Here is a 13106-nt window from a genome sequence, read left to right on the forward strand (position 1 = left end):
AGTCTGAATAATCTTTAGACTATTCCCGTTTTAGTTTCAGCAAAGGAGAGTGAAGGCGTAAGTAACTTCTTACACACCAGCTGCTTTGACTCACTGAGTAACCTGCCCGCTTCTGTGGTCTGAGCACCTTCCGGTACAGGTATTACACACGACAGAAATACAGGGCGCAGGGCAGTGTTGTTGGCTCTGACAGTGGTGCTGGTGTCCTGACACACCGGAACCTTCTTCAGGTTCCACTCCTGGCAGTTGACAAGTCTGACAGGTTTCCCTCAGTAAAACACAAGGCCAAGACTGTGTCTGGGTCTCCTGTGGACCAGCTGTCCTCGTCCCCGGCCACGTGCCCACGCTGCTGGTGCCCAGATGAGGGAGGCATGCGATTGGCACCCGGCTGCCCCACCTTGGGAAAATAAAGCACCGAGATGGCACGGTCTCAGAAAGGACTACCATTACATGGGAGTGGCTGGGAATGTTGGTCCCAGAACCAAGTGGCCCGGCTTCAAAGACTGACCCCAGGAGGCACTAGACGTTAACGCCCCCAGCAAGTTACTGAAATTTATGTGCACAACAGGGATGATAAAAATAGCACCAGCTCACAGGGCCGTTTGGAGGATTTAATAAAGATCTTAAACCAGAGTCTAAAGCATGGTCAGTGCTCAACGATGGCAGCTCTGACCACAGGGGGTGTGTTCTTGCGAACAGATACAAACGGTCCTTGGATATTGGATGCTAGAGACCAAGACCGACAGAATTAGACACGAGCCCAGTGCAGGAGGCCAGGAACTACCCAGACACACGGACCTGCCTCTGTCCCACACTGGTCCCCCGTGAGATTACAAAAAACCTAATTCCTTATAAGGCTACTTAACAAAAACCTCGAAATTAAAGCCCAGGTAATTTTTTTAAGAGGACCTTTTTTTTTAAAGTATTGAAGTTGTAACAATACTGTTTCTGTTTCATATTTTGTTTTTTTGGCCACAAGGCACATGAGATCTCAGCTCCCTGACCAGTGACGAACCTGTGGCAGATGGCAAATTCTTGACCTTAACCTGGACCACCAGGGAAGTCCCGAAGCCCAAACAGTTCTAATCTCTGAATAACCTGTGAACTACTTCCAAACCTTCTGAAAAGTAAAATGAATGAATATTTGTAGTTAATTCTTACAATATTGCTTTGTAACTTGATACGTAACTGTTTTTAAGGCCATTCTCTGTAACATCTACAAATACACAGCTATTCATACACAGCAGGGCGTCCTAACTTGCTACGAAGGACTCAGATGCCGCACACGGGGTCACAGATCCACTGCCTCTTTGACTGAAGGGACATTCCCACCTACGGCCATCGGGCACATTGACTGCGAGTCACTCGAACAGGACCAGGCATCCGAGGTTGAACAACGGCACCCCTGCACATGTGCGTGGATGCACACATGCACGGATGCACACTCAAGCAGATGCTCACTTTGCCCTTGTGGGTCTCCTGGAGCCACTGGCGAAGCCGGATCAGGCAGCTCTCCTGCAGCGGGGTCAGGTCACCCAGGTATCTCTTGATGTAATCTGCATCTAGTTTGTCTGGAATATAAATTACGGACGTTCTTAACAGTAAGAACACTGGGGCTTGAAGGCTTCCAAACTGCACCACTCAGTGACGTTCCCATGTGGTCCTGGAGTCTAAGCGATAAATGACCCATGGGGGACGGTGGACTCTAACCAGCCACCAAAGGGACCCCCAGTGGCTGTCTTTAAACCCAGGCACTACAAAGCCACACGGTAATGTGGGCATTCCAAGACACACCCAACTGCCACCAGGTTACCTCTATTTGCCAAGTATCAACTCTATTCATGATATCACGGCTGTTATCGATATTTAATATTTAATTCAGAGGGCAAAGCTGAGCCACAGAGAAGGCAGGAAAAAATAAATGCCAATGATTCAACAGAACTTCTGAGGGCAGGATTTTCTTGTACTGTCTTACTTTACAATGGGCATGACACTGAGCAATCAAAAAGGGTGTGTGTGTGTGTGTGTGTCTCTGTGTGTGGGTGGTGAGACACACAAGAAAGGCGTGGAGCCTGCCACCTACAGCTGTGTCTCTCCATGAAAGTCATTTGGTTCCTCTGAGCCTTAGTTATTAACTCAGTTATAAAACAAAGACAAAAGCATTTCTTACCTAAAAGGGACTATTACTAAACAAGCAAACATTCACAAAGTGCTCAGAAGAGTGCCTGGCATCTAGGAAGCTGAAAATGGGTATGCTGATGATATAACTGTGTTAACCCCTTCCTGATCATTTAAAAAAAACTCTTGTTTCTTCATTCTAAGACAAAAATAAAATGAATGTGTTATGTAAGCCAGAGGCAAGGGGACAGTGACAATATCCATTTTTTGTTTGTGTCATAGCTATGTGTCCCAAGAGGCAAGGGTTCCAGGTCAGCCTGGAGTCTTGCCCTTAGAATGAGGCCCCTTGCAGACTCACCGTCCGGGGTCCCTGCTGTGGGCTCAGGTGCCCCGCTCGGGGTGCTGAGGGGCTCACTGCTCAGCCCTTCCTTGAGCATGGGGTCAGGCACGACGACAGTCAGTGATGCTGCTGGTTTCTTGCAGGACAAGGACGTCTCCAAAGAGGGGGCGGCGGCAGGTGGAGTCCAGCGGGGCACAAATGTGATGCCTTCTTCCTCTAATTGACGAAGGTAGTACTCGATGATTTCCTTGCCCTTGGGAGCAAAGCCAGTTTTGAGGTTAGGACTATTACACTGAGCTTTCAAGTTACTCACTCCTCATGGGTTTTGAAAACCATGATGAAAACTGAGTGACTACGGAACAAATAGGAAAAAGAAAAGCCAAATGCTTTCGTGGGTTTTTTCCCCCCATTTTACTTCCCCTTCTCTAGAGGTCTAGGAAACCGTGTCTCAGATGGCATTTTTATGGAACTAGTCACAAGCACTGGTCTACCACCCTGTGCACAGTATGTGCTTTGTGTCTCAATCCAAATGCTTTCCAGCACCTCTGAGAACAAGCCTTGGGAAAGCACCCCCTAATCCCATGTGATTTGACACCAAAATGCCACGCTGATGAGCAGCAGCAGGAAAACAAGAAGGAAGCTTCTTCCAGGGAAGAGGCACCTCACCTCCCAAGGCCTGGGACCCGAGAGGCCTCCCCCAGTGGGCCCTGGACTCTGGTCCCCACCTCTCCCTGCAGTTCCGAGTAGGAAGCGCCTCAGCCAGTGGCTGCACACTCGCCCCTGACCTCCACCAGCAACCAGCGCGGTCTGCGGCCCTCACCCTCCCCTTTCACTCACCGGGACCCCTGACTAACCCACCCCCAGCCTCCTGAAGGGACCAGCTTGGACCATCTCAAGAGACTCCTGCCCACTCCTCTCCATAAAATCCCAAGGGACACTCACTTTTTTAATGTTGCTGGTATATTGTTTCATTGCAATTTTTTCTACTGTACTTTCAAAACCAAAGAAAGATTTAATATCTAAACTTGCTGACTGTTCAAAACAGGTCCAGTCTTCATTTTCAGGGTGAACCTGCAGGTAAAAGAAAGTATTTTCATTAATTATACTGACAACTGAGAATATTATTTGCTCCTCAGTTCACTGGTACCAAGGGGAAGAAAAAACACTTATTTTACTAACAATGTTATTATCATGAAAACAGCAGAGGGAAAAATTACAGAGAGGTTCAGAATTATGAAAAGGCTCACCTAATATTTTTAAAATATTCTAAAGATGACTATTAAAAGGAGAGCTTTATTTTCATGCTTGGTAGTGTCATTCATTCACCATATTTATCGAGTAGTGTTCTCTATCACAAACAAAACCAAGATCCCTGCCTTGTGAAGGTTACAGTCTCGCAGAAGACGACTGGCAGCTGGCCATAAACACAATAGCTAAGAAGTTACTTCAATGCTGGAAGAGAAGCGCTATTGGAAACAACAAAGTTGGCAGCAGGGTTAAAAGGACGGGAGGGCAGTTCACAGAATTAAACAGGGCGCTCAGGGCTGGCTTTGTCGAGAAAGGCAGACCTAAGCGAAGCCTGCAGGAGGTAAGGATGGGCCTCGAGCGGAGGTCTGGGGGCAGAGGGAGCAGAGAGACCAGGGGCCCTTTGGGAAGCACGCTGACGTGATCAGAGACCATGAGACAGCGGGCGGGCCTGCGCACGAGGCAGGCAGGACACAGAGGAGAGAGGAAGAGAAAATGTAGGGCCTTGTGAGCCACTGTGAGGCTTGTGGGTTTTTCCTCTGAGTGAACTGCAGACCCTGCAGAGCTCCGAGCCCTGAGAAAGCATGACGTGGTCTGACACACTTTAAAAGGATCACTCTGGATTCAGTGTCAAGGATCCATTATAGGAAGGTGAGGGTGGAAGCGAGAGACCTACTGGGTTCTTCCATTACTCTGGTCAGAGAAGTTCTTGCTCTGGGTGGTGAGCAGGGAAGACAGGAGGCAGATAAACGCACTCAGATCCAATCTCAGAGGGACACACATTTCAAAAGTGTTAGCGTGGGCCTGAAATGATGTGGCGTATTCATATTAAAGAACAAACCAGGGCATCACTTGGCCACCTTAACTGCCACAACAATGTAGTCCATTCTGCAGGACACCCCAGCTGCCACCCTGCTGATCCCACACATCAGAAACCAGTAACTTTGTGTGAGGGAGAACTGCCCTCTCAGACAAAGACACACACTGCCTAACGCAAGGGCTGGACGGCTCTCAGAAGACCATGCCCCCACCTTCCACCTCCGCCGGGCGCAGCTACTCACGCTGTAGCAGCAGTGCTCGTTAATGATGACCCGATTAGAAAACGTTTCGTTATGGGCCTCAATGTGCAAAGTACGTTCCCGAGAGTTCAGTGAGTTTTTCTGGATAAAATAAACGTAATCAACTCCTGCAATCTTCAAAACAGAAAGAAAAAAGGGTTAATGAATAACACCCAAGGGCAACCAACAGAAGCAATAAGCACAAATTCATTTTGGTTTTGGGGGGATTGCCTTTTAAGGTGTCCTTTCCAGTTACCTTTTTTAGCAGCCGAGGAGCATCTATATCCAGCTTGCAGCGCCTTTCTATAACGTGAATAGCCCCATCTTCACTCCTGAATTCATTCACAGTGTCACTGTCCACAAACATTGGAATCAAAGGACACGTAGGGAACCTCCTTTCATAGGCCTGTGAATACAATTTTGAAAAAAAGGAATTGAACAAAGATATAGCCTGGCAGTCTGGCATTGATGGTCTCCCTGGAATAAAGGCATCTCTTCATACATAACAACAGTTACATCACAGCTACCTTCATCTTTACACCTTAAACTTTCATTATTTGAAAAAAGAAAAAGACATTCTGTGTGCATGGATTGGAAGACTCAACACAGTAAAGATGTCAATTCTCCCCATATGGACAGAGAGGTTTAACATAATTCCTTTAAAATCCCAGCAAGATTTTCTTTTGCATCTTATGGACAAGAGGACTTTAAAACTTACACTGAATGGCAAAAGAACGAAAATAGCTAAAGCAATTTTGAAAAAGAAGATTATGTTCGGAAGCTCCCCTTCCCATCTCAGTATGAATCCTTGTTCTGCGGCTACAGGAATCCAGACTGTATGCACGGGTGGAGGGAAAGACACAGAGCTCCGTGGGCGGAGCAGGGAGCCACAGACTGACCCACACAAATGTGCCCCCAACTGGTGTTCCCCCAACAAAGCTGCTAAAGCAACTCAGTGGAAGAAGGATGGCCTTTTCACAAATATTATTGGAGAAATTACACATCCATAGGGAAAAAAAAAGGAACCTGATGAACCCCATACTTATAAAAACTATCTCAAAATGGATTATGAACTTAAATGTGTTTGTAACATTGTTTTAGAAATTTATTGTTTTACTGCCTCATGCAGCTTCTAGGATCTGAGTTCCAGGACCAGGGATCAAACGTGAAATGTGGGCCCCCGGTAGTGGAAGCACAGAGTCCTAACCACTGGACACCAGGGAAGTCCCTGTAACATTCTTGAAATGACAAACTTACAGAAATGGAGAACAGGTTAGTGGTTGCCAGGGGGCGAGAGGGGAGTGGGTGTGACTGTAATACGGTAGCAGGAGGGGAACCTTGGGAGACGCTCTGTCTCTTGACTGTATTGTGTTGATATCCTGGATGTGATGCTGAACCATCATATTGGTTGTGATGCTGACTGACAGTCTTTTTGGATGTTACTATCGGGGGGAAAGTGAGTCAAGAACATGTGGAATCGCTCCATAATATTTCCTGGGAATAATATGCTATTAATATCCTATAAATCTATCATTATTTCAAAATACAAAAACTTAAAAGAAACAAGATTTGCTATATAATTTGTCCAAACTTTTAGAAAATGCACATAGGCACCAGATTTGGTTTGCTCCGTAGCCATACATGAGGATTTCTGATCTGAAGATAATTGAAGCCATCCAGTGGCTCGCAGGTGTGGATGAGCAGGAAACCCCAGGACACGGCGGTGAGAAGACACCTGAAAAAGGAAGCCCGGGGCTCGCCTCTCAGCTCTGCTCCCCATAAGGACAGGCACTGAGGTGACCGACAGATGCCACTCCCCTCTGAGGCTGCAGGAGAAACAGGACGGGGGAACCGAGACATCCCACCTGAAAACTAATGACAACCAAGCACAGATCTGAGGAAGAACCTTACCGTGCTGAAAAGATTAATCAGTGTGGAAGCGGCACACACTGCCCTGACTTTACCTCTGAAACAGTGGGAGCAGTTTCGGAGCACCATCATGCTAAAAAGTCGGCCTTCCTGGACAAGTTCCACAAGTGGTCCCAAGAGACCCCAAGAAACACCAGCGCAACTGGGCAGCTCCCCCACCCAGGGTGCTCAGGACCATCTCATTCCAAGTGACTTGGTTTTCTGTATGTGTCTCATCTTCTCTCCATCACATTATCAAGGTTCCCCAGTCTGAAACATGTATGCCGCACTCCTGCTGTCCACGTTATTTACAAGGCACCAAGCTAGGCAACAAGCGAGGGAGGGGAAGAGGAAGCAGACCGTTCGGGAAATGGAGTCAGGGAAACACACACAAGTGTCCTAAGAATAGGCAAGCACTCTAAGGGCGCAAGGAGAAAAGAGTTAACAGCTTGGAGGGGTGGAGGCTCCAGAAGGCTTCAAGGGAGAGGAGGCATGAACACTGGGCCCTAGCGTGGAAAGGTCTGTGCATGGTCAGTGATGAGGGGAGAGCATTTTCAGGACAGAGAACCCAGGAGTGGGACTTTGAGGAAACCTCGGGGTGAGCAGGGACCCACAGCCAGCAGAGGAGGGAACTGGTGACCTGCACTGTGACACCGCGACTGTCACGCTCTTGCTCAGCACCAACCACATGGCCGGGCCCCCAGGGTGGGTGCATGTATGTGTGTGTGTGTGTGTGTGTTTGGGGGGGGGGGACCAGGACCAACAGAAGGCCCTGCCTTCCTGGAGCTGCCCTCCTCGTGGGAAAGGAGCGGATGCCACCATGTGACCAGATGGTCTGGAAGGGAGGCAGAACTCACATGGTGACCAACTGTATTTGCTTTTTAAACGTTTTTACTTTGGGACTTGAAAATACATTCTTCATACTTATCTACTCCCCTTCATTCAAATATATTCTGAATCCCGTAACTGCTAGTGTGGGATATAAATCACAGGAAAATTCTCTTCATGCCTTTTATAATAAACAACATTTAAGAAGTTTATTCAACTGCTGAGATCATACCTCAGATAATTTAGGCCTCAATGAGGCCCTAAAATTTGTTAGTATTAGGCATTGCACACACAACTCTAGAGAAAAAAAACGCTGAGTATCCTTTGTTCTACACACTAACATTGTCTAAACTGACTTCTAAATTTTCCTACATTAAAAAAAAAGGCTTTGTACATTTCAGCACTATGACATGTCAAGAAACTGAGAGCACAAGGGCTTCAAAAAGAAAACAGTTCTTCTTAAGTGACATAAAGGGTAGAGTAAGTGCTTGGGCAAGAAGCAACCTAAACTTGGTCCTCTACCACTTAAGTACCTGTTATATCATTTGCAAAATACCCACAACATCCTTTAAATTCCTGAAATAGAGTGGTCAGCATAAGGCATTACCCACACAAGCTAGCCCTGAATTTAAAAGAGAAAAAACTTTCCATTCCCTGTAAATCTATCCCTCCACATGGACTCGTATTCGCTGAGACATCCATTTTCACCTCGGTATGCCCCAGCCAGACGGTGTCTGAGGTGTCCCAGCCAAAGAGCCACTAGCACAAGAAGCGGCACGTTCCTCTCCAAAGCTCGGTCCGTGTGGAAAGTGGTTACTAAGCATCTGGCCTCCTCCCTCCACTCGGCTACAGGGCAGAGACCAAGTCCTACTTCTCTTTGATTATCCAGAAGGACCTTACTCAATGTCTGAAACAGAGTCACTGTTCAATAAACATTTTCTGAAATACGGAATAAGAGCTTCCTAAATAAATCCATGGATCCAGCTTTGTGTTTCTGTGCTCACTTACCCTGGCTTACCTTTAGGAGATATGTGAGGCTATTGAATTTTGTGTACTGTTAGCACAGAAAACTCTAACTTTCTAGAGGATTAAGGGAAAGGAAGACTGAAAGAAGCTGGCAAAATTTTAGTCTCTGAAATTGCTCAGGATATCAGCAGTATTCTTGCCTGGGAAATAAATCCCATGGACAGAGGAGCCGAGCGGACTACGGTCCATGGGGTGGCAAAGAGTAGGACACGACTTAGTGACTAAACCACCACCACCCTAGCTTTTCAGCACAAACCAAAACCTATAAAGTTTCTGAAGCCTCTGAAAATTAGAAGCATTCTAATTCTATTAAAATATTTTATTAAAAGCATTTACGTTCTAGCTCTATCTGGAAGGGCCTGGAAGATACGACACCTCAGCCGCAATAAGCACACTTGGCATCCAGTTCCTGTTTTCCAAATACCACTCCCTACTAAAAATGAAGCTGTGCTCCTCGGAGAAGAGGCTGATTACAAGTCTGGAGCAAATAAAGGTCACGGTGAGTCTGAAGCATTTCTTACCAGAAACCAAGAAAGTGCTCAGTGACTGATGGGGAACCTGCCCGAATGGGTTCCCCTTATCAATCCTCGGACAACTGGAGCACCAGAAAGAAAAAAGGTGATAAAGCATTATAAACCATATAGAAATACTCAAGAAAAACGGGCAGGGAAGGAAATTTAACAGAAAAAGATCATCCAATAATCACAGAAGGAATGACATAATTAGAAAAACCACATTCTGCAACCATCAATTTATAATAACAGACTCAAGCAAGGATCATCAAGGGATTCTACAGAAAGGGAGTTGATGGAAGACACCACAGCCTCAAAGTGTGATCCTGCTGGTTGTGAGTGACACAGGCACAAGAGAACCACTGTCATGGAAAGATCTAGAAGACACCGCCTTTTCCAAATGACTGTCTGGGACCAACCTGACAATCTGTGGGATGCAATGGAAGCACACACAGGCATGGGTCTGCATGATGCAAACGGCGACCTGAAGCTAATCAGGAGGAGCAACAAGGCAGACCTGACCTGTGGAAGATTCTGAACGACAGTCAGACCTTTAAAAGAGAAAAACTGTCCATTTCCCTGGTGAGTCCAGTGCTTAAGACTCCGCCCTCCAATGCAGGGTGTGGGTTCAATCTCTGGTCAGGGAACCAACATCCCATATACCATGGGAGTGGCCAAAAATTTGAAAAAAGGAAAACTGTCAATGTCTTGATGAACAAAGCAAGCAGGGGAGTGTCTGGAATTAAGACAACTGAAGAGACAGGATTATCGAATGCAATGCTGCCCTGGCTCCTGGAGTGGAATAAACAACGCTCTAGGAAATAGTTAAGGAAATGTGACCACATTAATAGTATTAATTGCATATTAACGAGTATTATTCTATCAGTGTCTGATTTCTCAGTTGTGATAATGACAGTTACATAGGAGAACATCTATTCTTCAGTATTGAGGGCAAAAGTGTTAAGATATATACAGCTTACTTTCAAGTGGTTCTACAGGAGAAAAAAATGGTGTATGTGTGGGAAAGAACAAAGGAAAACAAATGTGTTAGTTTAGGTGAAATGTGTACAGGTACTCACTACCCTTTATCAACTTTTTTAATAGAAATTTTTCAAAATAGAAATTTGGGGAAAATATTAACAGGGAAAATTCACATGAAAACCAACGGTGCCTCTGCACATAACTAAGTGCAACACTGTCACATTTTACCCATGAAACTGTTTACGAGGTCAGGTGCGCCCACAGCCCCAGCCCAAGGCAGAGGCCAGGTGTGCAGTCCAGGGGGCCCTCCTCCCACGGGGCCGCCTCCCCTGGCGGCTTGCTGTCGCTCGGAGGTGAGACACAGGCCCAGGGAACTCAAGCTTCTGGTTTCTAAATCCCGATTTTACAAAGTGACCCTATTTTTAAAACCCTGTTTGGGACAAAGAGCCCACACCTGCAGGCCTTCAATTTTATTTCTGCAGGAGGAAATCTTCAGAAGTGAGGAAGAACCCCACGTTTTAACCACCACCAGGTTCCAATCACTGCATCAGAAAGAAGAGCCAAGGGAACTTTCAAATGCTTTTTTTTTTTTTTGCCAACTATCTGCAGTACTATCAAGTCATTTCCTAATCACACTCAATATTTATCTAATACAAAAACCAAGAAAGGCTGAAGGAAAGTAACTCTTCCAGAAGTAATTGCTTCAGAGGGAGAGGCATGTTCTTTGATGTTTCCTCTTAAAAGGAAAAATTACTTTTGGAAGAAAAATAACCACTGTAGTCATTTGCTGCCTCTCTCTAACACAGCGGTCGTTTCGACGGTAAACGCAGCCCTACGGCCTTTTCCACTCGCCTCTGGGAGCAGGGCTGCTTCTCGGTGACAGCTCCCCTCCTACCTTCCGACACCCACCCTTCCTCTTTCAACAGGGATTTCTGAGCCTGCAATTTGGGAGCTTGGCAACAGTACTTTCAGCTTTTAACCAACCTTTGCATGCAGCTGTGACATACTAAAAGCTAGTCCTGTGCTAAAGAAAGCCATATTTCAGTGAAGACATTTCAACCTGTAAATTAATAAGCTTAACACTGCGTTCTGCCAGGAAAACCCATCTGAAAGAAATTCCATTTAAAGAACCCACCTTTAAATTGAACTCTGTTCACACTCAATTTAGCCAACAAACTAAGCCAGCTGCTTTCCATGGAGAAACTTGGGTATCCTATGGCACCAGACATGACCTTCATAAACAGGTCGGGTTTACACTGGAAGAATCAGTGAGTGAAAAAGTTAACTGTCGCTTTAGACTCTCTTAGAAATTGAAGTCATGAAGTGAACTGTTAGTTGCTCAGCTGCGTCTGACTCTATGCAACCCTGTGGATTGCAGCACACCAGGCTCCTCTGTCCATGGGATTTTCTGAGCAAGAATACTGGAAGTGGGTTGCCGTTTCCTACTCTAGGGGATATTCTGGACCCAAGGATTGAACCCGGGTTGCTGGTGCTCAAAAAAATATACAACCCATCAAGAAAATGTGACAAATTGACCCTAGTCCCTCAGAGTTATATTTCTATTAATTCTGCCTCTCAAATTACACACATGTAAAGAGGGCCTGTATATGCAGCCCTATGCCAAGGTTCTGGAGAACACACAAGAGGGAGACATAGGAACATGTGCCTGTACACAAGGCAGCAGGGGCCCCCAAGAAGAGGCGAGCAACACGGGGTGGGCTGACAACGCCCTGGCCAGGTGGCTCCAGAGGCTTCTCGGAGGCAGTAGTCTGCAGGGGGTCTTGAAGGGCGGGCAGCTTTAGAGAAGTAACCTGCAGAGAAGGGGACATTCCGGGTTGGGGGGAACAGGAGTAGAACCAAAAGTCAGCCAAGCTGCATGAGTCTGTGGCTGTAACTCAAACGCAGGATGTCCCTCTAAGCCAACTGCAGATATGAAAAGTGACAATGAACCAGGGAACCCAGGGGCCCTGTGCGGTCACAATTCAGCCCTGGGTGGGCCCTCACACTCTACCTGGAAACTGAGGTTCCAAATCAGATGCTACTTGTGAATAACTGCTCATACTTAACAAGATAGTAACAAAACCAAAATCTGTGGATATCTGTGCCCTTTGAAGGAAAGGAAAAGTTATAATTCAGTTAGTCATAACATACTTCATTCGTACAATTACTTACTGACAACCCAACCAGATTAGCTATCTTCAAAGCAGTACAAGAGTAGCAAACGAACCATGGTAAAATGGCACACACAACTCTATTAGGTAAGTTTTCTATTTATCCCAAGTCACTTCCCTCCATTCCCAGTCTTCAGATGGACCAATATATCAAGTCACAGCAACAGGACTGGAACCTGCTAATAAGATCAAACAAGAAAATATAATGAATATACTAAAACTACAAGGACACATATAAAAGTTTAATCTGCCCCAAGCTATTTCCCTCTCAGTTCAGTTCAGTTCAGTTGCTCAGTTGTATCTGACTCTCTGTGACCCCATGAATCGCCAGGGGGCATGCCAGGCCTCCCTGCCCATCACCAACTCCCGGAGTATACTCAAACTCACGTCCATTGAGTCAGTGATGCCATCCAGCCATCTCATCCTCGGTCATCCCCTTCTCCTCCTGCTCCCAATCCCTCCTAGCATCAGAGTCTTTTCCAATGAGTCAACTCTTCACATGAGGTGGCCAAAGTATTGGAGTTTCAGCCTCAGTATCAGTCCTTCCAATGAACACCCAGGACTGGTCTCCTTTAGGATGGACTGGTTGGATCTCCTTGCAGTCCAAGGGACTTGCAAGAGTCTTCTCCAGCACCACAGTTCAAAAGCATCAATTCTTCAGCGGTCAGCTTTCTTCACAGTCCAACTCACATCCAAACATGACCACTGGAAAAACCATAGCCTTGACTAGACGGACCTCTGTTGGCAAAGTAATATCTCTGCTTTTTAATATGCTATCTAGGTTGGTCATAACTTTTCCTCCAAGGAGTAAGCGTCTTTTAATTTCATGGCTGCAATCACCATCTGCAGTGACTCTGGAGCCCAAAAAAATAGTCTGACACTGTTTCCACTGTTCCCCTATCTATTTCCCATGAAGTGA

At 46.1% G+C, this 13106-nt stretch overlaps 1 protein-coding gene across 1 annotated transcript in view; it reads right to left on the bottom strand.

Moving 5' to 3' along the window:
- Nucleotides 1–13106, bottom strand: part of SEC14L1 (SEC14 like lipid binding 1) — a 47673-nt gene that overhangs the window by 11755 nt on the left and 22812 nt on the right. Inside the window, exons 3-7 of the mRNA XM_068978940.1 lie at nucleotides 5018–5167; nucleotides 4765–4896; nucleotides 3401–3529; nucleotides 2477–2711; nucleotides 1462–1571 (exon numbers count right to left, since the gene is read on the bottom strand). Coding sequence (XP_068835041.1) covers nucleotides 1462–1571; nucleotides 2477–2711; nucleotides 3401–3529; nucleotides 4765–4896; nucleotides 5018–5167 — 756 coding nt within the window. The remainder of the gene's footprint in view (nucleotides 1–1461; nucleotides 1572–2476; nucleotides 2712–3400; nucleotides 3530–4764; nucleotides 4897–5017; nucleotides 5168–13106) is intronic.

The sequence above is a fragment of the Capricornis sumatraensis genome, chromosome 8 (assembly GCF_032405125.1).
Source record: "Capricornis sumatraensis isolate serow.1 chromosome 8, serow.2, whole genome shotgun sequence".
Lineage (NCBI taxonomy): Eukaryota > Metazoa > Chordata > Mammalia > Artiodactyla > Bovidae > Capricornis > Capricornis sumatraensis.